Consider the following 25,309-nt stretch of genomic DNA (forward strand, 5'->3'; position numbering starts at 1 on the left):
GTTTGCCTTGAATAGTGTTGTTTGCCTTGATTCACAGCATAATATAGATGTTACTAGGTACCTGTAAGCAGACCTAAAGAATGGTCTTTTTAAAGAGAGAGGTGAGAGAGATGACCTTCTCATCGAAGAGTAGAATGCAAAAATAAAACCTACAATTTAAAACCTACAGTTTCTACTAAATAGACTTAACATTTTACCATATTATGTGAGCATGCTTTTATTTCTTTCTCTTAAAAACAACTTCTTCAATCTATTATGTTTTGTTTACAAAGTAAAAAAATAAACAAAATCAATGTCATGCAATTTTATCAGTGGTCTTTTGGCATGAACAGTTTATGCGATATATCTTTGTATAAAGGCAACACGTGTGCTTTTAAGACTCTTGAAATAAATGCTCTGGTTGAAACTTTTTTGCATGAAATGACTTATCCCTTAACCAAAAAGCACCAAAAGATATGAAAGATACACCCCAGTAGCACTCTTTACATATTGATTGATTGACTGATCGATTGATTTTGAACACAAAAAATTGTTTATTATTTATAGTGCTGTATAATGCTTATATTTATAGTGCTGTGGCAGTATTCAGTATTCAATGTAAAAGTGTTTTATGATTTTGACTGTATTCCAATTTAAACACAGAGCTTTGAACATGTAAACCGTTTAGTATCAGTTTAGTATTAGTTTCTTTAGTGTTTAAAATGATACAGAACAGATGCTATTTTATTTAAATGATTGTGAGATACACATATTGAAACTGATGCTAATGTATAGAACTTAAAATACTATAGACTAGGCCTATATTTTTACAAGTTGTATTTGTACTGTGCATCTTGGTTTCTTCAAAACAATTTAGCTTCTGTCAACACACATAAAAGGGCTGTTACCTTAGACTAGAACAAAGGATATGGACACACAGTATATAAAAACAAGGCTACAAAACCACATGCAAGACAGATGTTTCACTAGTTGCTGTGTATTTGCTGTTGACTTAAACATCAGGTGATTTACATAAAGCATTTGTTAAAGATTAAATAGTTTATTTATATGCTTCTCATTAATGCTATAAAGCAGAAATAAAACACATTTCAGACATACAGTATATGCAGTTTAATAAGTGGCACTGATAGGAGCTACTGTACAAAACACAGTTCCGACCTTCTTCAGGTGGACATTGAAACAGTGAGGAAAAAGCTAAAGCGTTAAATTCAACAAATGTAAGTAAAATACAAATGTACATTTAAAAAAAAAAAAAAAATCGAGACTTTACTACATATTCAAAATCAAATGTAACACATTTGAAGTAGAGCGCTGCACTTTTTTAAAGACAGCTATTGTTGGTAAAAAAATATTTTTGCTACAAATATTAATATCTTCTTACCATAATGTTCTGTGCTGAGATTTGATAGCCACCAGAGGGCACTATCGGCTCAAAACTTTTATGGACTAAATTTATGGTTCATTTTGATGTGTTTAACTTTCAGCATAAAGTACAAACAGAGCCACATACTGTATACTCATTCATATACATGCAAATACTGTTTTTAATCAAGCAATTTCTTAACATAAACTATATACAAACATGTCCACAAATACACATTTATATAGACGTACTGTTTTCATTCCAGTAATTACTTACATAAAGTACAAACAGAAAAACATGTCCAGTTCACTTCCCTCTGTATATTTTGGGCAATGAAAGCAGATCTTCATTTATTGGGTTAAATTCTAATTTCATATTCTTTGTTGGCTTTGATGGGTTGCCTATTAACACCTGAAACTTATGTGATTTATTAAAGCATTTTATGTTATCATTACTGATACTTCTAATTAACTGCTTAATGGGCCAAATTTGCCAAAGTCAGAATTATCTCACAATATTAATGCGTCCTTTTCCACTGATGTCATGGAATGAAAAAGCACCTCACAAACAATGTTCGAAAACATCATGCATGACCTTCCCACAAAAAAGACACATTTTTTAACTTTGTTGAAACTTTGTTGAACTAATGCAGAGAGGCCTAAAACATTATATCCATGCTGTTCAGACCACAGTTTCATGTGTACCATTTGTTACTGTTGCTATTTTGGAAATTGTTTGTTTTCACATGAAAGGAATGATATGAAATATATGCATGTAATCCTACAAATATTTTGACATGTTCTGGTTTAGATATTTTACCAGTGGGTTCAGGATGTTGAGTACTTTTGGTGAACTGCATAGAAAAACAAACCATTTAAGCTTTCAGCTGGAACATTTGATGGTTTAAATGAATGAGCCAGGCCTTTAAAAACATAAATACAATTTCCTGGCAGATTAAATATCACAATGAAAGCATCTTTCAGACATTTGTTACTATAGATATAAGATAAGCTAAATACATTACAGAATGATTGCAAATTTAGTAGCAGCTTCCTTATCGTATTACTTTCTTTATTGTAAGCGGGTAAAATATCTGTGTAATATTCAAAATGTTTTTATTTCAATATCATCAGAGGTTTAACGTAATTGCTTTCCTACAGTTTGTTTTTAAAGGGATTGTTCAGCCAAAAATAAGAATTCTGTCATCATTTTTTCGCCTTCATGTCGTTCAAAATGTGTATATGACTCTTTCATTTGTGGCACACAAAAGAAGACATTTTGAGAAATATCTCAGTGGTTTTGTGTCCACACAGTGGAACTCAATGGGGACCAATGTTTTTTGGTTACCAACATTCTTCAAAATATCTTCTTTTGTGTTTTTTTTTCTGCAGAAGAAAGAAAGTCATACAGGTTTGAAATGACATGAGGGTGAATAAATGATACACTTTTCATTTTTGGGGTGAACTATCACATGATAAATGCAAGGACTTTGCTTGTCATTTGTGACACTAACACACTGCCAGAAGAGGGCAATATCACCAAAAAGCAAGTGATCTTACATTCTTCGTTTTTTTCACATATAGGCTTCACATCTACAAAAATAATGTAGCACAGTTAATAAAACTCATATCTCAATAAAAATCTCAATCATATCAGTATAGTCTGAAAAAGTTGCTTTATTCTTAATACCAATGGTGATCTAAAACTCATGGTGGCTGCCATGTTGAGATCACATGACTAGCTAAATACTATTTTTTTCTTAGTAAACCACCATTATCAGACTTTGAGTTTAAAATAATGTCCCACAGCCAAACACCACCTAAGTGCCTAAATGCCCCTCTATATGCCAGATTTCAATTAGTTCCGATGCCCCGACTGTCCATTGTCCAATAGTCCCCAACAGCCTATTTCCTGTCATTGTGCTGACTGAGCACAGACATGTAGACAGTTAGCCACTTACATCACAAGAACCAATTGTGACTCATACATAAAAGACTATAAATTATACCATTGAAAACATGAACAAGGTTGACGCCATAGCCCCGTTGTTAACACGCTGACATAGCATCAGTGCATGGTGACCCAAGTATAATTCCTGACTCAAGAGTTCATGCCAATTCTGCTTCCCCATCTCCACCCAATGCTTTCATGCCACCTTTCTACTGTCCTGTTGCAATAAAGGTATACAAATCCCCTAAAATATAACTTAAAAACAAGAATCTCTTTCAACCTGCACAATTGAATCTGCGAATCAGTCACAGGTTTAGGCAGATACAGACACATGATGACTTCAGGTCGGTTGTCCATCTAGGGAAATAATGAACAAATTTATGTTAGTAAACCATTTCATGACAGCAGAGGAACTACGCAACATTTGTGGTCCATGTTTTCTGTGGTCTAATTTATGAATGTCACAAGTTCAAGTCTAAGCATCTGATTCAAAACTTGTGCCCAGGCATTACATATTTCTCATGTGATTGTCATTGTCATCCAACAATATCGTAAATGTTTCTACTAAGGAGAAATGAGCAAATGAAAAGAATTGCTGGCATACTGTAGGTATGAGATGTTGCTGGGCAAATTTGGAAAAAAAATGATTTGAGATTAAAATCTCTGAATTTCAAATGCGATTTAAATGCATTGATATGCTATGAGCACATTTTGAGACATGGTTGAGATGTCGTCTAAAACAACCACAGGAGAAACGTTTGAAGTAATTTTTTTTAGAAATAACACATAAGAGAGACATTTTAATTGTATCCTATTGCTACCTATAAAAAAAGTAAGGGTATTTAAAGAGATAGTTCAGGCAAAAATAAAAATTCTGTCATCATTTATTCACCCTCATTTGTGTTCAAAACCTGTATGTGATTTCTTCTGTGGATTTCTTCTGTGGAACACAAAAGAAGATCATTTGAGAAATGTCTCAGGGGTTTTATGTTCATACACTGGAAGTCAATGGAGGGCAATGTTGTTTGGTTATCAACATTCTTCTAAATATCTTCTCTTGTGTTCTGCATCATACAGGTTTGGAATGAAGTGAGTAAACGATAAAATTAATTTGTGCTTTCTTTACCTAAGGTTCCCATTGTGAAGAAAAAAGTAACATGTAACATTTTCTTTTCCCCCTCTCCCAGTATAAACAGGATGTTTATACCAGTGCGAGGGCCACAGACAAACCCAGCACCGATGGCCCGATAACCTCAGTGAGTTCCCAGAGTAAACCTCATCCTCCAATCTAGATTAACAGGGATTTATATCTCCATTCGAGTTCAGAGCGCCGCAGAGCTCAGCTAGGCTGATGCTCTTCCTGTAGCGGTAGTTACTGTGTTTCAGGATGAGATCCCATTTGCCTGTGTATATTTCACTGAGCATGGGTTTCTTTTCACAACGGCAACACAGGGTCTGAGCTCTTACAAAAACAGGATTATCAGGGAGAGTCAATGTGTGAAGGTTCGTTCGCAAATATGGTCAGAAAGACACTGGAACGTAAAAATGCAAAAATGGTTACGGTGCATATTTTAATTCAAACAAACATGAAAACAGAAACTGATTATTTAAAAAATATATTTTTATTTAGTTTAGAGGTACTGAAACTGGTCTGCTAAAATATCTGTATGCTCAACCTGATCTCACGGGAATTCGTAACTATTTTACGAGTTGGCTAATTTGTACGTTGTGAATCGTGCAAAAATGTGCAATACAAAAAAGCAATACTGAAGCCCCACCCCTAAACCTAACGTCACTGGCGCGAAAGAAAAATGTACTAAAACGTATGGATGAGATCGTACGAATTATCCAAAATTAGCCACCTCGTAAAATAGTTAAAGGAGCCATTCTTTTGCTGTTTTTGAGGCTTTGATTGTGTTTTTTGGCTGTTTAACAATGGATGTTCATGTTTCTAATTTCAAAAAACGCTTTATATTTCACATATTTCAAGTCTATTGTTCACCGCTGTCCGTCTTCTAACAAAACGACTTGATTTCTTCCGGTCTATATAAAGTCCCTCCTTCCGAAACGCTCTGATTGGTAAAGCTGACCAGGTCTGTCGTGATTGGTTCCCTGCTTAGAGCGTGTGTCTGAAGATACACCATATCAGCGAGCTTCCGTTTCTCAGGCTGTTGTGATTGGTCTGTCCCCCTCTTGGTGCACGTGTAAACTTTGGCTTTTAGCAATAAACAGTAACAATGGCGTCAACTTCACTTTAACAGTTAAAAACATGCGGATCGATCGAAGTGTAACGGAGGTCTGCTAGTGCATGTGCAAACGTCAATCTTTGTTAGAGATCGCTTTTTTCCTACTATGGCGAGGGAAATGACACCGGACCGAATGACGTCAGACCTGTTATATTAATTAACACTAAAAACAGAAGCGTTAGTTTTGCATTTTTATATTGGACCTAAGTTGGATAATAAAACAAGCAGATTGACCAGAGACATTTGCAAGCAGGACTTCAAAGGACGTTTCATAGAAGTGTTTTAGAGGTATGCGCACACACACACAATATCAGTGTATTACAGCTTTCACAGCTGATGTTAAAGTCATGGATGCTGTTATTTGACCGTTGGTTATCTGAGAATGTGTGTAGCTGAATTCTTATTACCAGCTGTAGGACTGTGATGAAAGTGAAAGTAATGATGCGTGCAGCTCAGTCAAATGTTTACAATCTCTGATAACCAAACACTACTCCAGCGGATCTTCCTCTTCTCTAAGGAAGGCCTCGCCCCTTTTTTGGCATATTCCTGTGGGCGGAGGTTATTAAAAGCACTCGGAATAGTGACATCATGTACCCGGGAAGTAGAGGGCTGTAGTCCGATTCCAGCCGTTCTCTGTAGTTCTTGAAAAGGGAATTCTGTTAAAGACAATATCTCTCTTGGCATTGAACTTTGAGCTTTATCATTTTGCAGGTATTGTTTATGCTCTAACAGCAACATTAAACACTAACTAAAGGTTGAAAAATGGGATCGCGGGGAATTGGACTTTTAAGTTTTTGCCATGAGATGGTGTTGGTATGCTTCACGTTATTATAGCAAGATGCTTTTTAAGAATGCATGTAAATTTAATCAATATTGCAATTATTTTAATAGATAATTATTAGCAGATTAAATATAAACTTTCTGTCTGCCCCCATACGCTAGAATTTTGAGTGTAATTTATTGGTCAAAAAGACAGAAAATACAAAATAAACCAAGTTGAAGATTAATTTGACTGACTCAAAGCCTTATTCATTTCCCAAAAAGACATTTCAATAGATACAATGATAATATAGATATTGCGAGAATTCTTTTGGCGGCGATAACCGTGTCTTGAAAATGCAATATCGTGACAGTCCAACAACCAACACGCTATCATCTAGTATAGCGAGTTTTGCAAGCACCTCACACATTTCCTTAAAAAACAAATGAATGTTTTACAACACAATACTACACTTTCCTGTGAAAGAGATGTTTAACCTCAGAGAGGATTTCCTGGTTAAATAAAAAAATATATATACTCATGTCACAATTAAATATGACCATCATAAAAATATATTCTAAGTTGTAAATCAGCATGGCATTTATTGCAGTTTCTTATATTGTTTTTTCTCACTTCATTGTAGACTGTCCAGAGGCTGTTTTAACAAAGCCAGAGGAAGTAATATGAACGAGCGTTTCCCGTAAGAAGCTATTAAAGTTGACAATCTTACCCAGCAGCCTCTCTGTTTACAAGCGTCTCTCATTTGAGAAATAACCCCTCTTGTCGCATTTTGTTCGTTCATTTAAGTTGTCTCACGTTCCCATGTACAGTGATCCGACATAAAAAATAAGTGTACTGAGAAAGCTAAACATAACTAAATCTGTTGATAGGTTTAGCCATGTAATGTTAATTTGCCTCTTGATGTGACACAAGAGATTCAGTGTTGCAGGACTTTGGTGTTATTTTTCCAAACGTACGCCGCACGTTGAGGGTAATTTGGGCGGTGAGTGGTGTCATTAAATCGGCCAGACACACGGGGCTTTCACGCTCTCCTACAAGACTTAGGTGTACACAAGTGCCATAGACATCTGACACAATTCCTCACTTGTGTAGGATCAGCCAGAGTTTGTTCACTATGCAACATTGTTGATTTACTCGAAGTGTTCAACGGTCATTTTTAGCCGTGACGGTTTTACACAGAGGGCCAACTGAAAAGCAACATCTTGAAACAAACTGCAGTCCGTGTCGAGCAAAATATTCAACTGTTTTCCAGTGGAAACATAACCTTTAACACTAGCTAGCATTTGATCCGTTTTTATTTTATTTACATCACCGGTCAAATGTTTGGACGCACTTCACTGAATTTATATTTCTCATGATCTTAGAAACCTTTTGTATAACATTTCGGTCTCTTCACACTCCCTTTAATTCCATTACTAATAATAAGGAAAATACGTAGGTGTGTCCAAACATCTGATGCGTGTCAACTTCATCGACTATCCTAAACAAAAAATAGAAGGTCATCCTGGGACAAAATGTGAGGCATCAAAAAGTATTTATATTTCGTCACACTTTCCGAATTAAGGAAAGCCGAACCTTCCAAAAAGTCGTGACCGTCCGCCTCCTCTGAGGGCTCTGTTTTTAATCTATTGGTTCCAGTCCATAGAAAACAATTCTTCAGAGCTTATGTGGAATGGATGCCGTGAGAATCAACAACCCTTTTGCGAGAACATGTTTGATATGAGGCACTTTATTGCTGATAAAACTCAATCCCAGGAGGCCCCTAAACATAAACCATTTATGGGTGTGCGGACCAACGGCTAAAAATACTTTGGAGCTCCGCTTTTGAGTTTCACAGACCCTTTCTAGGATTTAATAAAACAAAGTGGGTTTACAGGAAGTCTAATGTTAAAACTTGTTGGTATTGGTTACTGAGTATTCCCATTGCAACAAAATATCAGATAAAATGCAAATGAAAATTTGCTGACGTCTTCTGCTTCTCAGATTTATTTTCCAGAGAAAAAGACCCCAAGTTATCTCATGTGTTTCTTCTAGATCTTCAAAAGTGATCTCAACTCTGAACTGCTATCATGTCTTCAATCTAAATCAAAAATACTCAAACTCAGATGTTTCTCATTATTCCAAGACCAAATCCTTATACCATCTACATTATTTTTTAAGTTTTAAATCTCAGCAACAGCTGACCGCCCTACAAAAAAGAAGTTTATTCACGTGTGCTATTAGTACACTTCTGTCAAACTAAAAACAAGAAAGTACTTGCAAGCTACTTTTTACGTGCTTCACAGAAATATGCTTAAAATGACACTCAAGTATATTTGGCCTGTACTTGTACTCTTTTGATGGACATATACTCTATTAAAGTATAATGATGTATTCTTAGTATATTTGGCTTGTCGTTGTGTTTACCATTTTGGTTAAGTGACCCATAAAATACTTTTTTTAAAATCATTTTAATGCTGTCTAAGACATCAGTGAAACTGAAGGTTTGTTCAGAGAAATTCACTTCAAATCTATGTTAAGCTTGTTTAGAAACTAGTTTACTACTCTTACGATATAAAGTACATTTAAAAGTGTACTTTTATAAATAAATAAAGAACTACTTGGGCCAGTTTAGTCCCAAGTAGTATTAAAATAGTACACTTACACTATATACTAGTACATTCGTATTTGTGTACTTACTGTAGTAAACTTAATGGGACAAAGAAAAATTCTGTCTTCATTTACTCACCCATAAATTGTTCCAAATCTGTATAAATGTCTTTGTTCTGTTGAACACAAAATAAGATATTTTGAAGAATGTAGGAAAGCAAACACTTCTGACTACCATTGTATTTTTTCCTAATATTGAAGTCAATGGTGGCCAACTGTTTGGTTACAAGCATTCTTCCAAATATCGTTCTCCGTGTTCATCAGAACAAAGATATTTATACAGATTTAGAACAAATGATGACAGAATTTTGACAGAATTATGAACTCTGAGAGTCTTGAATTTTACGCAACGAATTAATCAACCAAAATTAAACGTAATCTGAATGTCAAAGCCTGACAGGACCCCTCAATGCGTTTCACCCGACCAATTGCTTGGGAGGACGCAGGGGAAAAGATGAGCTCATTAGAGATAATTCCACATCAGTTCATTTATTTTTCAGTCTTGTTTATTCCCCACGCCCGGATACATGCTAAGTTTATTTTCACACCACATTCCCGTAAGAAACCCTCCCAGTACCTTCTTAACAAACAAACCTCCACACCTTCACCTCACCGCAGGTCAATCTAAGCACGCTGTGCCTTATCCCTGCTCCGTCTGTCCATTAAAAGACATGGGATACACATGGAAGACACAAACCCACATGTTTTAAACAACATCCACAGACTTAACGTGTATACAGAGATATATAAACACAGGTGGTGAAGGTGCCGACACGGGCGGTAGGTAGAAAATGTGCCGTACACATGCTCCTCAGAGAGCTCAAAGCTGATCCGAGATGAGCTTCATGAAATCTTTTGTTGTGGTTGTGGGATGTGTAGGCTGATTCTAGATCAGTGGGGAAAGGCACAGCCCAAGACTTCATTATCTCGATGTGGCTTGAAATGTTACAGATGAGCACAGAGTGAATGCAGCATGAGGCGATGTCTTCATGGAGCTCAAACATGTCACAGATCACAACCTGAGGGGAATTTCATGCTTAGTAAAATAGTATTGTTTACATTTGTGATGGAAGACACGCTTCTCGGGAATGATGTAGTAGTGGGATACGTTGGAAAACTGAATACAGCTGGTGAATCACTCCTTTTCTCTCTTTTTGATTTCTACAATGTGATTGTTTAGACACATGATAACACACCTTTCCTGAATGAACATAAAATTCATAATCAATCAGAAACAAGTTAAGGGCTACCAAAAACCGTTGGTGCCCATTGACTTCTACTGTGCAACCAGTGCAAGTCAATGGGGATCAACGGGTTTCTACCAACATTTTTCAAAATATCTTCTTTTGTGTTCTGCAGAGGAAAGAAAGTCATACAGGTTTAAAATGACAAGAGGTTGTGTAAATAATGACAGAATTTTCATTTTGAAGGTGAACTATCCCTTTAAGTCAAATTTAGGCCCAATCCCAATTCTACCCCTACACTTTCCAAGTGTGAAGTGGTACGGGTGTCACAATTCTCTTTTGGTTGGAGGGGTAGGGGTAAGGGGAAGGGCCAGATAGCCCTTCAAACGAAGATTTTTCGGGACCTCACTTCAAACGAAAGGCTAAGAGAAATTTCCAGTAATTTTTGCCATTAATAAGGATTTTTATGACAATTTTTCATTTTATGTATGTTACATTCAATCTTGTGTTTGTGTTAACGGTGATGTTCTTTTAACGTTTGCAAAAAAAATCGCTAAAGTTTGCTAGCTGACAGCACTGATTGCACGATATTAGAAAATATATTTTTATGTCATATACCCGGTGCATCGGCACATGTCCTCTGACGTAACGTTAGGAGCTAGCAACGACATATGATGACGTATACCAGTGTAGTAGTGGTGTCCCATTTCTTAGCGGAAAGATCTCACAGATAAAGGAAGATTGTTCCATAGGACCGGCCACTGCAAACGCACGGTCGCCTTGATTTTCAATCTAGATCTTGGGTAAGTTAGTGTAATACTATTTGCGGATCACAATCATCTATAGTCGACCTATTCACATTAACAATATCAGATAAATAGGAGGGGGACAAACCTTTCAATGACTTAAAAACAAATAATAAAATGTTAAATTCAATTTTATATATTATTTATATATCAACGTATAATTGACAAACATCCGAACAAAGACAACTGAGCAGCCTATTGTAATGGTTACCTCCTCAGGGAGCTTACTGAAGAAAGCACTGACAGAGCATTTGACAGATTGTAATACGTATGATACATTTTGATGATGTGGAAAAAGCCAGATCTGTCTGGGGACATGGCCCCTTACTTACTTATAATGGTTGTGTATAAGTGTATCTATACCAGACTCCCAAAAACCACCCATGATTTGCATCCTAACTTTATCATAATTGATACAGTTTTCAATAAATGGATCAAAGTGGAATCCTCCCAAAGGTTCTGTTCTCTGAAGTATAACCCACACACCACATAAAATGTAGCAAGAATAGAAAAACAGTAAACTCGCTTTTGACTCAAAACAAAGAAAGCACAAACTCATAATGAGGTTGGAGGAATATATGGTGATGTTTTAAGAAGATTTGTCGGAAGACATAGGCCTACTGGAAGTGTTGGAAGACACTGGTCCAGATGTTTGAAAAGACATGACGAGGGTCAAGACTTGCGAAACTGGGTAAAAGCATCGAACATACAGTAAGATACGTTCAAAAATGCTTCAGGCTCGCCTGCACACCCTGGGGGTGTCTCAATTTTTGATCTCGTCTCACACTGTTGCTATACATAGAATTAGTTTTGTTTGGACATATGGAGCCAAAAATGCATATTTCTTGAATGCAGTAAAGACAAATGGTCCTGTCTAAACGGTCCTGTTTAGGGACGGAGGCTGTCTGATTTAAAAGCGGACCTCTTTCCTCACTTGACCTTTATCTCGTACTGCACTAATTATGAATGATACTATATGTCTCATGAATCAGACACATGTTGCATGTATGTCATACCCTCCCCAATCTATTTGGATTAGGAATACATTCCCAGACTTCTGCCTCGCTGTCCTGAAAGTACTAAAGGAGATTTAAGAGCTGAGGGTTGTTCATATGACAGCGATAGTTAGTTTCAGCGGAAAAAAGGCGAGTCTTTTTGTGCTTAACAAAATGATCACAAGCATAATAACTAAATGTTGAAAATTACTTTTGAAAGTACTTTTCTTTTGAAAAAAGTCATTTTGATTCAGTTTAATTTTATATATTTCTATGGTGCTTTTCACTGTTTTGCATTGTGACAGCTTGGAGACATAAAGACAAAAAATCATTAAAGAATCCAAATAAAAAGGAAAAACAAGCTTTATGTATGCTGTAAAAAACGTAATTGTACTGAATTTTACGATTTTACTTTACTGAATTTTGCGGTAAATCAAAAAAATTAACTGCAAACTTACAAATTTGTAAAATAACTTTAAAATCTATTTACTTCACAGAAACCAGCTGGTAGCCAGAAAAAAATGTCTATGAGTTCTCACTACATGTATGACGTAAAAAGGCACCAGCTCATGCTTTAAAAAAGGTTCATCGAGTTTTACAATTTACAATGTTCAAAATGTATAACAATAAAAAAGGTAAAGACAGTGTTCAATGCAAAATGACACACATTTCAGCTGGCTTAAAGAGACCATTAGGTGATGCTAAACCAAACATCAAGAGTCTTCACGGCTATTCTTAGGGAGACCTGTAAAATGCATCAAACTTAACAGCAGATAAGAGACAAGTCAAGATAAGTTATCATAAAACATGCAAATCACAAAACCAGAAGGAATGTGATTGGTATACAACAACACAGTTAAGACATTCTTCTGCTCAGACCCTTGAAGACCATGAGAATGTTAATGTGAGAACAGACTGTAACGTTCTGATGTGGTGTGCATGTCCTTCGGATGGAAAAGGAAGCTGTTATTGATGGGAACTATTAAAATGCGGTACGTAACTGAATAAGCAAAAGCCAGATGTTTGGTGTCTGCGCGCAAAGGGGTGTGTGGCGGGTGCGGGGCAGCTAGGATGAAGGCATGGGCGGGGGCAAAAAGGTGAAGGCCCTTGAGATTCCCTTTTTCCCTACATTCATAAACACGTACCCCTTCGGTTCCCACTGAACTTCACATTCCAACTCACCACTGCGTGTCGGGAAGCCTTGAATCACATAAGCAAACCAAACACTGGCTCAATAAATCTAGCACATGTTGCTATTAAAACCTGCCCGTAAATGACTGTCTGATTACTCTGAAGAAAAATTACAAGGGCCATTCGGTCGTCTACGGCATCTCCTTTTCCCAAACTCCAAGTTAAACAAAATGTGGAAGTCATAATCACAAAGACCATAACAACATCTTCTGGGTGTTTTTAGGGTTATTAATGACCTCAACTAACTAGCACGTCACAGCCGAATGGATTCGACGGGAATTATGGAACTGGTGTGCAAATCTGAAATCTGGACTTTAAAGTGAACTGGAGAAGATCAGAAACATGATGGTCTTAATGGGCTGTAACAGTGGTCCATGCAACCTCCCCCTTCCAAGACATTCCTTTGCCAATGCACCATCTCCAGGCTGGAGTGCTAAATTGGACGTCCTTTGGGAATACTGTGAGAATGTCAAGTCTGGTTGCATATAGCATGGGAGAACAGCAATGGGGGTGCGCGAGATGTTACACAAGAAACTTTTGAAGTTTTATTAATCATTGTGTTGAAAGGATGGTTGTTTCAGAGCTGTGGATTCGTTTAGGCAGCCCAAGAAAACTTTCTTTGGGGTTTGTGTGTGCGTGTTTTGTACAAGCCGAGGCTCTGGGAGAGTGATGACCTGCCACCCCACAAGGAGGAAAAAATGGCATTTCCCATTTTTACCATGAAAAACGATGTTTGATCAAAGAATAGATATGAGATGTTTTAACTGCAAATGTTGAGGGGCTTGGCTTGCGTTCGGGGAAAATAACAAATGAGGCCAGTGTTGAGGCAATAAATAAAGGCTGTCACATACTTTTGGACGTTATACTAGATGCCCCCGTGCACAAGCTTGATGACCACTTCCCATGCAAGCAAAAACTTAAATATGCATACACACACGAATTCACACGCATACTACATACACATCATGTTAAAATATTTATCATTGTTCCACATCCATGGCACTTTTTGGTAAGTTTGAAAACTTAAATGAATATACTGTCGACACATTTAACAACTTAAAAAAAATCTAAACACTGATAAATAAACTTTATTAAACATTTTGATTTGTATCTTCATTTAACCTGAACAACATCTAGAGGCCAAAACATTCTTTAAAGTCGGAGATGGGCCTATTTGTCAACCCTGCTAAAAAAATTAAATAAAAACCATTCCATGAATTTAATGGTTATAATGGCAATTGTATTGGTTTTAAAGGGGTCATATGACACGTCTAAAATGAATATTATCGTTTGTTTTAGATGCAATGCAATGTGTATACATGATTTAAGGTTAAAAACGCTGTTTTTTGTGACGGAAATGTAACGCCTCTTACCATATTTGGAACATCAGGTTCCAAAGCAATTGTACTGACAGGTACACCACCTTACTTGCGTATACATTTGGGCGGTCTTAGTCAAATCATACCACGAACTGACGTAGATTTGTGGGGGTGTGGTTACACGAGGTGTTTCAGGCAGGTCTGGGTGAGCATTCGCTTTTAGATAGTTTGTTCCGACACTTTAATTTTTGCAATTTTACGTGTCTAATACATGCATGGGCAACTTATAACACACCAAAGACACAGAAAAACATGTATTTGCGCCATATGACCCCTTTAATGGAAACTATAATGGTCTCTGGTCTGTACTGGTAATGTGTTGGGCTCTGGTGGGATATTATCTTCCCAAAAAGAAACAGTAGAAACCAATCCTACTGAAAAAGGTCCAAAATACACAACAAAGAAATTTTGTAATGGTTTTATGGGAAAAAACAGCTTATGGTTTATAATGGTATTGTAATACAAGCCATTAGAATTTGTGATGGTTTATAATGGGTTTTTTTACGTAAGTGTATGGGTATTTACTATTTTCAAGTTTTTTTCAAATTCCTTAACACAATTAAATTAATATATAGGCTATCAACCTATTTAACTACAGTCAGTTCCTTGCTTCTCTAACACACACACACACACACACACACACACACACACACACACACACACACACAAGCACACACAAACACAACCAGTCAATGTATAAAATACACCCTTTAGTCTCGAGTCAGGTGCCATTATGATGACTTATATGGGGTTAAGTCATTCTGCGTGACTTTACCCAGTAATTTCCCGCAGTACGTGGGATGCCAGCATAATGACACCCGTGAGTGGGAAAATAACACAACATCAGTGGATGCTCGAGCACGCGTCTGTCTGAAATATTACTGCGCGCGGCCGCCAAACAAACTACTCATACTGAGAATTCAAACACAGACGGCGGAACGGTCGCTTGTTCTTTCGTTGCACGAAAATATAAAAAATAGAAGTGCTGCTGTGTTCCCGGCCGCCCAGACTGAGGTGGAAAGTTGAGGAGAGTTAGTTTGAGAGTTTAGGATTGGAAAGACGACTCACAGGTGAATTGAGTTTCCATACTTCGTCTTTGACAGCACTTTAAATTAGAAAGTTAGGAAGAAATCTTAAAAATATTAAAACAGTTGATGCAAGTACTTTAACGTTAGTTCTGGGAAAGGCGAGGTAGTAAGGATATTCCACACATTATAAAGCATGCTGGAAGTTCTTCAGTTTCTAACTTTATCTGACAGGAGAAATAAACGGTAAGTCTGCTTTATCACGTCAAACATGTTCAATATTCCATAGAAAATCTTGTTCAGGTTTTTGGTCTTCCTGCATTTTGTTTTATTTTTGGAAACCGTTGGAGCAGACGATCACACAAAGTGTTATACTATATAACCTACTAAAAGTCGTTAATAATAATACTGTTGGTAGTCATAACATTTCTCAGTGTTATTTCGGCTCGGGGGTAACGTTAAACACACTTTTTGTTGTGTTGGCTTGACTCTTGCCAGACGTGTAATAGACCTACAGATCATTTTGTGGTTTAAATAAGTACCTTATGCGTTAATTACTAAAGTCAGAATACAGATCCGCGATTCCCAAACGATCACTTTTGATGGATTGCTTCATTAATACGTCACAGGCATACGTTCTCGTTTTTATTATATTCAAAATATCCTTTATCATATGTTTTTATTTTAAGTAAAAGTGCAGTAACCATGTTTTTGGGTAGCCTATTAATTAATTGCCATAGTTTTAATATAGCCTACACATTTCATGGTTGAATCGATTACTATATCAAAATCATGGTTAATTTGTGGTTACCATGATTTAACTACAAAGAAAAATGATACTAGTTAATGTTAAAGTTAACCATGTTACTATAGTAATACACAATTGCTTTATTATTAGCTGTATTATACTGTAGTTGGACGTGAGACATGACCACAAACGCGGTTTTACATCAAAGACCTAAACCAGATTTCCGCTTTTTTAACTTTTTGCTAACAACCTGACGTCTGCTGATATTTTTCCTGTTTTTGTTTCTTTTTGCTCTTAGGTCTTTCAAAGAAAACCACGATGTGTGAAGCGGCGGATCCGCTTAGCAACTCTCTCATCATAAGCCGCTCATAGGCGCCGTCTGCTGTCCGAAAGCGGTAGTGCAGCGCGGGAAAAATGGATAATGAGCTTGAGCCAGATATGAATTTGGATATAGTTAGCCACTACAACCACTCCGGTAAGTGGGGCAGACCAAGAAGCACAGGCACGTGCAAAAAAGCCTTGCTAATTTTCATCTGTGTACTAATAGTGTTGGAAAACGTAACTGTGTTATTGGCACTGTGGCGCAACAAGCGTTTCCACAGCCGCATGTATTTTCTCATTGGCAACCTGGCATTGTCGGACTTGTTGGCCGGAGTTGCTTATGTAGTCAACATTTTCACCTCTGGTCGCAACACCTTTTTTCTCACTCCTAACCAATGGCTGTTGCGGGAGGGAAGCATGTTTGTGGCCCTTAGCGCCTCAACGTTCAGCTTGCTTGCTATCGGGATTGAGCGGCACATGACGATGGTACGCCTGCGGCCGTGTGAGGCCGCCAGCATAGGGAGGCTTCTAGCCCTCCTGGGAGCCTGCTGGGCCGTTTCGATATTTCTAAGCGCCTTGCCCAGTCTGGGCTGGAACTGTTTGGGCAAAATGCACACCTGCTCTACTGTTCTGCCGCTCTATGACAAAAGCTACATAGCATTTTGCATCAGCGTCTTTACGGCCCTACTAGCAGCCATTGTGGTGCTGTACGTACGTATTTACCAGCTGGTGACATCGAGCGGGCGGAGGGTGAGCTCCCGGCCGTCGGATCGCTCGCTCGCCCTTCTACGCACGGTGGTGATAGTACTGGGAGTTTTTGTGCTTTGCTGGGCTCCTCTTTTCTTATTGTTGCTGTTGGATGTGGGCTGCAGCCCAAAGCGGTGCCCAGTTCTCTACCAGGTGGACTGGTTCATCGCCCTGGCGGTGCTCAACTCCTCCCTGAACCCTCTCATTTACACGCTGTCTAGCCGGGAGATGCGGGCGGCGTTCTTTCGCGTCCTGTGCTGCTGTTTCTATAACACGCCTCTAGACTCCATGCCCACAGCAGCAGGCGCGATGCTCCCGGGAATAGTCATCCACACTGCAGAAAACAGCAAATCCAGCATGGCGGGGGCACAGAGCGGTGTGGCCAAATCTACCCTGATGAGAAGTAAAGTGCCCACACCAACAAACTCAAACCACCAGCATGGGGACACACCAACACCCGTATACACAATCGACAGGGCCGGGTGACCTGCTGTCTGCTGTGCTGATGAAAGCAGGCGCACTTCCTTCGTTGGGAAAGTTCTGAACATATTTTACAGGATGCTACAGTCTCGCTTGTGATGAATTCTCTGTAGGCTCTATGAGCATTACAAAACCTGGATTTGCTTTCATACAAAGACCATCACTTGACACATTGATTTTAAATGGATTACGGACCCCATCAAAGCTTATCTGAACATTTGCGGACCAAACTGAATTTATATCTACGTGTATTAATATTTATGAAACTCTGCTCTGTGCACAAAAGGCCACTGAAGAATATAATCACTCAAAAAAGGTGTGCAATCTTTTCGGAATAATCACACGAAGACTGTATATATAAAGTGTATATTACGACTGACCTTTTACCTATTTTCACAGTTTGTTGCCAACATACAAAACAGTTTGGTATTCTTAACCATTATAAAGGTTCTATAAAAGAAATAGGGTGTTTTGAAGAATGATGGACTGAATGGAAATTTACGGTTTATAATCTGTGGATCGGTTGACATGACATTGAAATGTTTCTGATACAATATATACAATGGAAACACTGTGAATGTGATGAACTTCTGATTGTGTTTATCATTGGTCATTTAGATAATTTAAGCTAAAGCATGCGCTAGAGATTACAGTATGTTAAAGAAAAAAAGTTTAGTTTTGTTTTGGCTGGCAAGGCTGTTAACATTGTTCAGATGGGTTTTTGCATGTAACCACTAGAGGGAGCTGTAGCATCACATTGAAATGGACAACACTGCAGATCAAATGTGGAGGCAATTTTGTGTGCACAATCATTCATCTATGAATTCAATCTAAGGCACTTGTTGGATAAAACAAAGTACCCCATAATAAACGGCTTTGGCTGCAAAACGATCATGATCAATGGCCGTAAACAGCTGTGTGCAAATGTAGTTTAGATGATCAAAGTCAACTGGGAATAATGCTTCTAATACTAGTTACTTGTTAGTCTTACTTTCTCAGAATTGAACTTCGTACAACTTATTGTATTAAAAATTAAGGTAACACTGAAAACATTGTGAAAACAAGTGACATTTAGTTGAGATTTTTTTAGAAATAGAATTTGACAGGTGTGACATTTCAAGTAATTCGCCATCTTAAGCTGTAGTCTCTCTCTCGCTCTCTCTCTGTGACACACACAATGGTATTTGCAGTCAGGTTAAGGCAAAAAAAAAAGAGAGAACATGATGCTCTAAAACAAACCGAAATCATTTAACAAAACCTTGTCCTGGCGAAAGCATGTCTATTGTCATCTTGCATCTAAAAAAAAGAAATCATTCAAGCATCAGAATCAATTTTAACAACCAGAAAGAGTGATTTTACAACCTATAAGCAGTTATAAAACGGCACCGATACCCAACATCCAACGATGAACCTATAATACAAAGTCTTTGAAATCATCACATGCCATGTAGCCAACATAAATCTTTAAACTGAAGCGTTACACACTTGTCACATACAGTATTCCTCTGAAGCTCATGTTATGAATGGCCCTTTGCCACAATAGATCAAAGCACGGACCACTGAGCTATTGTGCGCGGCCACTATTGAGGATATTCATTTGGCTGAGAGTGTGTGTCAGAGCGGAGGGGAGTCTGCGGCTGAATGCATCAGGCTGGCACCTTGCTTGGCCCTGCGCTCCGTGAGAACAATGCCTCCATCTGGACGGGCAGCTCAGGATGCGCTATTGCAAGAGCGCTCAAATTGATTTCCTCCCATTTGGAGAATAGAGGTCAGGTTTAACAAGCATTTATGGGTTGATTGAGGTAGAAGCCATTTGTGGGTACGTGTTGTTTGGAGAATCATGATCATGATGTATATGACAAAGAAATGCTTTTTTGGATGAGGTTTGGAATTGGCCCCTCACTACTAAAAATAAAGGTGCTACACGGTTCCATAAAGGACATTTAACATATTTCCAAAAGGTTCTTTGTAGTAAAAAAAAAGTATGTAAACACAAATAAATGGTTATTGTAACCTTTAACTAAATGGTTCTTTGGGGAAGCAAAAATGGTTCCTCTAGTCTTAAAAATAAAGATGCTTAAAAGGTTCTTCACAGCGATGCCATAGAACCATTCTGTGAAACGTTCTTTAAAGAACCATCTCTTTCTTACTTTTTTATAATCTAAAGAACCTTTTTTCGCCAGAAAGAACCTGTTGTGAAACAGGAACCAAAAGGTTCTTCAATGGCATAGAAGAACCTTTGGAAGCACATTTTTTTTAAGAGTGCATGGCATTGCTGTGAAGAACCTTTTGAAGCACCTTTATTTTTAAGAGTTGTCTCACTAGAGTGAACTCTAGATTTATAGCTTGAGCTCGTCTTAAACATTACGTTTTTAGTTTAGTTAAGTATGTTCAATCTTCATATTTACAGAGATTTAAGAGTCCTATAGTCATGATGTAGTTTTGTGAGCCAAAACCTGGAACCAAGCACGTTTTAGCACTTACGGTTCCCTCGTCCTGAGGTCATTGGGTGTTTTGAATGGGGTTTTAGTTTAAATGCCTGAAACAGAGTCTTTGGTTAACACAAGCTTTTTACCGTTTAATTTTTTTATGTTTTGTTCTACGACATAACACACCAACAATACATCGCTTGTGATTCTTTTTTTTACCCGTCTTGAAAATGGTCATCGTTAACAAGTTGCTACATGGGACTGCAACCATTGTTGTACTTATAAAAAAAAGGGATAGTTTACCCAAAAACGAAAATTGTTTTATCATTTACTCACTCTCATGTCATTCTAAACCTGCATGACTTTCATTTTTCTGTAGAACACAAACATTGACCCCATTGACTTACATAGTACGGACACAAAAGAGACATTTCTTAAAATATCTTATGTGTGTTCCACTGAAGAAAAAGTCATACAGATTTTGAATGACATGTGGGTGAATAAATTATGAATTTTTATATCTAGGGTGGACTTCTTTGACCTAACAAATGAAAAAAGAGGGAGTGTTCAAGAAAACAATTTGATTAAGTTGGTTATGTGTAGGGCTGAGGGCTTTAACAACATTGTTCCCATCACTGACCTCTCATTCTAGAGGTAGGTTAGGGATAGGCCCGTTGGATAGTTGCCAAGAATGGCCATCAAAGCATGTTGAAGCACCTTCTTGTCTTCATAACACGCTGAGATCTGGATGACTACCCTGAGAACTGGAATTTTCATAGATCAGTCATCTATCCTCATCCTCCTTAGCTTTAAAGCACAGTAGAGCAGAGGATACATCCAGTCCTCCCCCAGATCCCTGTGTCTTTTCAATCTACTGTATGACAATAGCCTTCAGCTGCACCCGTATTCGAGCGGCATCTGACCGGGCTTTAGAGATAAGCTCTGCTGGATGAGGTCTTTATCTGGGCCAGCTGCTTGCCAGGGAGGGAGGAGGGTGCAAAGGTCATATGTCAGTAAATTAACAGACACTACAAGTTGCCGGTCCTAACCACGACGAAATCCAGAAGACGCCGGTAACACGATAACGGCAGAAATTAGTAAGCCCTTGAGAAAGCAAGAGTGATTTTTTTTGTCCACACTTCATCGCACATCTGGGTCTCCCTTTCATTGCTCGTCTTTTGTCTGAGCCTGCGGCTGAGAAATGCCTCTCTTTATAAGGCCTAATTATTCCATGACTAGTAAGAGCCTAATTACTAGAGGAATTAACGCTGCGTTCATTGTGATGTCGAAAGGCTTTCAAGCTACTGGAATGGCGGATGGCTGCGATATGAAATGAGCCCCCCCGAACCCCCCCTTCCAATGAGCCCCCCCGAACCCCCCTTCAGCTGTTTAAAATTTGAGTGATCTCTGGTTACAGTCCAGCAGACACACCTGTCGAAACGGCTTTCGCTCCAAGAGAGTGTGCGTGTGTGCACGTCTGCGTAACGTCTGAGCGAGATTAATGCGTCTGTCTCGGACAAAGTGGCACACTTGTGTCGCACATGCTGACATGCCAGTATGTGAATGTGTGTTTGTGTGTCAGAGCAGCTGGGAACATTCGGTAGATGCAGGCCGCGTAGAAGTCACTGCCGTCCGACGCCCGCAACCTTACAACTGAATGTGGGCGTTACTTGCGTGTTGTGCGAGTTTTTGCGCTTTTTGTGTGATACTATTCCTGGCTCGGCTGTGATCGCAGGTGTCTCTTCTACGAGCGCATCAGATAGATTACAATCTGTTGCCACATACACACACAAGTGGCATATCCTAAATTGTGATAGACATCCAAAAAACATTATTGCAAAAAAATCAAGCTCATCTTATGCAAACGACACTCGATATCCACCATTTGATCTCACCGACTTCCTAACAGATCACATCTGTAGCTTCTCTCCCAGTCACACCAGTAATCATTCTTCGCAGTTTCATTTGGCAATGTAATGAAAGCAATCCCACGATGCTTCGCTTCGGCGGAACCGAAATAATGAGGACGCGCATGCACAAACGCAGGCGCTGACGCTTAATTTAAGGAGACAGACTACCGTGGACCGCAATGGGAAAAGCATGAACGTTTACAAGCGCTAAACGTTCAGTGATCTTTTCTTGCGTGGCAAGTGCTCCCTTGGGGAACAGCGTATAGCAAGTGGTAACGCGTCTGCCTGTCAATCTCAAAAACAGCTCGGTCTCTCGATTATGAAGATGAAGCAATTACATTTATTACATCGCAAAACAGCAGCCAACATGTAATCCCAAGAAATTTGGTGTGACGCATCGGGTAAAGCCTTTGAAGGAAAATTAGTTGTTAGAAAGTTTATTATACAACACATTTGGATTGGTTTAAAACAGCAGCTATGAAACACATTTTCAACACAGATTTCCTGCATTGATTGACCGCTATCAGTGTCTGTTCTTGTCATTTACAATATGAAGGCCATCGCAAAACATTGCCAACATTCACAGATCTACGACCGGCCACACTGACCAAGATCAAGCCTAAAAATGATGTCGTATGAAACAAAATGGATTTCTTAAAACTATGTTATTAACTGGACCAGACCGCATGTGTGTGTGGTCCCAAGGGTCTTATAAGAACGACTTGACAAACTTTAAAGAGAGGATAGTCATAAACCGTTGTGTTGAAATGTCTTTTACAGCAGCTATAAAAGGGCAGAGTTGTGTCTGGTTGACCTACGAGACTGCTAATCGATCAATGAACATTAGAGATGGCTAATCTATAGTCCCAACGGAGAAATAATGAAAATTAAGCAACAGGTCGTGTTGCCGACAGTCTGATAACATTCACTGAAGGGTCATTTTGGGGGATGAAAAAGTGTTAATAAGATCTTATACAAATTCATTGATCATGTTTTAAAAGATAACATTTTATTCGTGGAATAAATGAACCCAAGGGACCAATATGTGCATGTCAAAGTTGCTGAATGTTTATCCAAAAGAAAGAAATCCCATCCCAAATAGCCAAAAATCTCCCTCCGTCGATGAAGTCTTATCTTTTCGCCCACAGCACCGAGACCTGCAGTGCATTGACCAATCAGAGCGTCTGAACAAGCACGGGGAATAGCAGGGACAAGTGTTCGGCTCCTTTGATGGGAAGCTTGTGTGTGGTGTAATAGTGGATCACTTCAGGGATGGTCTCGAACGGAGGGCTGTTCTGACCTAGAATGTAGCGGCCGTCTTTGCACTGTGAGAATTTCATGTGCATGAAACCCTGGCAGCTCCTAAAACAGAACATGCAAGACATGTCATTATTCCTCAATTCTAATAATGCACGTCTTTTGAAATGTGTTTGGGAACCTTTTATCAGGGTATCGCATGATAATACCATCGCTGATCTATAGAATACCGCTACAGTACTTTCTCAAAAAAGCTGTGCCCAAAAATGAATACGGATAAAAGTTGTGACAAAATAACCACAGATAATTTCAATCATTTCATTGTGATTTGACAGCTTTAAATATAACACAATCCCTAGGTGGTGGTTCTGAATTGCGTATGTGGGTCACCGGTGAACAAAAGATGACCCACGCTAAATAGGAAAATCTGAGTAATCGGGTGTAAAAAATATCAACACACCCCAGTGTAAACACTTGCCCTTTAGGATGCCCTTTAAGGAAGAGGTGTATTGTGTAATTGGCTAGTTTATTGATGTTATTTTTCAGTAGAATATGATTCACAACGTTGTGAATGAAGAAAAGAAAACCAAGCATCAGTTCTCTCCTAACAACGGTTTGGTTTCGAGATCCTGCACAGGAAGGCAGCACGATTAAGTGGCGCATTAAAATTCAGGTCTTAACATGTTCAGAGAGCGTGTCATCTCTAGCAAGGTATTATCTACCAGGTACGTGATGAACAGTGTCACTTATAGAAAGACTTGAGGCTTGAAATAAAGCCCGGTGAATCTCAATGCTGGCTCATTCAAAGCTCTCGATGTTCAGCTGTATTTTCTTTCATTTCCATCAGACCTCTATTATGGAGGCCATTGGCGTAACTTGGTTGTGACATCAGACAGAGCCATTAAGTTATTCCTACGCCTTTTAGGCTCTAGGCTGTAGCATGTTATATAGCACAGAAAATGTGTGTATGAGTATTACAAGGCTGTATATATGCTTTGTTCACAATTCAGACAAAACAATTGACTAGGATTAGATCTGATGTTATAGTGCCTTGGAAGCCGTCTAAAACCAGTTACCTTAAAATGGATTTTCATATAAAAAGCTGTCTGTTAAGGGCTATTCACACCGAGAATGATAACTGCAAAGATAACTATATTAGTGTCCACATCAACGGATTGGTAACGTTGTGTTTATTCTAAGTTAGCAAGCTACAGTTTCATATATTTAAAAAAACGTCAAGTTTAAAGGATTTTGATTAATATTGTTTCTCTAACTTAGTCATAATGATATTATAGTGGACTTCACTTACCTCTTAAATTAAGAATAGTTAAGGCCATTGCACATTGAATCAAAAAAATAAATACGACCTCACATTGTGTCAATCACATTTACACACTGCCTCCGATATTTTCGTCCGTCATAAAAGAATTCGGACTGGGTTAGATTTTCTGCGTTTTTCGCATCCGTTGCAAGCATTTTGAGAGGCGTTTTGATAATTCAGAAACACTGTAAAAACGAGCGCCAAATACGAAAAAACGCATATGAAAATTTCTGACTGTATGTGCAAAGACCTTTATCATTATCATCCTTGAAATGTAATAAGACTATTTTGAAAGAAAAACATTTTAATCAGATTTTAAGACAAATATGAATGTGGTTTGGAATGGGTTAGAAAAAAATGTTTGTTCACACACCTGTTCACATACAAGTCTTATTAATATTAAGAATATTAACATTAATACGACTAAAAATATTAGATTCTTTATAATTATTACTTTTTAATACATATAATAAACATATTCAATACTAAAATAAACTTTATATTATATATAAAATATATGTCATAGC

The 25,309-nt window shown here is 38.2% G+C and overlaps 2 protein-coding genes across 5 annotated transcripts in view; one reads left to right on the forward strand and one right to left on the reverse strand.

Moving 5' to 3' along the window:
* Nucleotides 1-1,111: 1,111 nt before the first annotated feature.
* shdb (Src homology 2 domain containing transforming protein D, b) overlaps nt 1,112-25,309 on the reverse strand; it is a 40,340-nt gene continuing 16,142 nt past the window's right edge. Inside the window, exon 8 of one of the 3 annotated variants that reach the window (XM_057325684.1) lies at nt 1,112-3,670. In XM_057325684.1, coding sequence (XP_057181667.1) covers nt 3,619-3,670 — 52 coding nt within the window. In that variant the 3' untranslated portion in view covers nt 1,112-3,618. Of the gene's footprint in view, nt 3,671-21,715; nt 23,567-25,309 lie in introns of those variants that run through there. The other 2 variants (XM_057325681.1, XM_057325682.1) reach the window with 2 other exon arrangements.
* s1pr3a (sphingosine-1-phosphate receptor 3a) lies at nt 15,285-21,606 on the forward strand. 2 transcript variants are annotated; one of them, XM_057325685.1, is made up of 2 exons: nt 15,285-15,815; nt 16,616-21,606. In XM_057325685.1, exon 2 carries the CDS (start codon nt 16,732-16,734, stop codon nt 17,869-17,871), a length of 1,140 nt encoding a protein of 379 aa, XP_057181668.1. In that variant the 5' UTR covers nt 15,285-15,815; nt 16,616-16,731; the 3' UTR covers nt 17,872-21,606. The 2 variants fall into 2 exon arrangements, with proteins under 2 accessions (XP_057181668.1, XP_057181669.1); XM_057325686.1 differs by having other exon boundaries at nt 15,285-15,614.

The sequence above is a fragment of the Triplophysa rosa genome, linkage group LG25 (genome assembly GCF_024868665.1).
Source record: "Triplophysa rosa linkage group LG25, Trosa_1v2, whole genome shotgun sequence".
Taxonomy (NCBI): Eukaryota; Metazoa; Chordata; class Actinopteri; order Cypriniformes; family Nemacheilidae; genus Triplophysa; species Triplophysa rosa.

Coding starts and splice junctions, on each gene's coding strand:
- s1pr3a (XM_057325685.1), top strand. CDS start 16,732: ATGGATAATGAGCTTGAGCCAGATATGAATTTGGATATAGTTAGCCAC.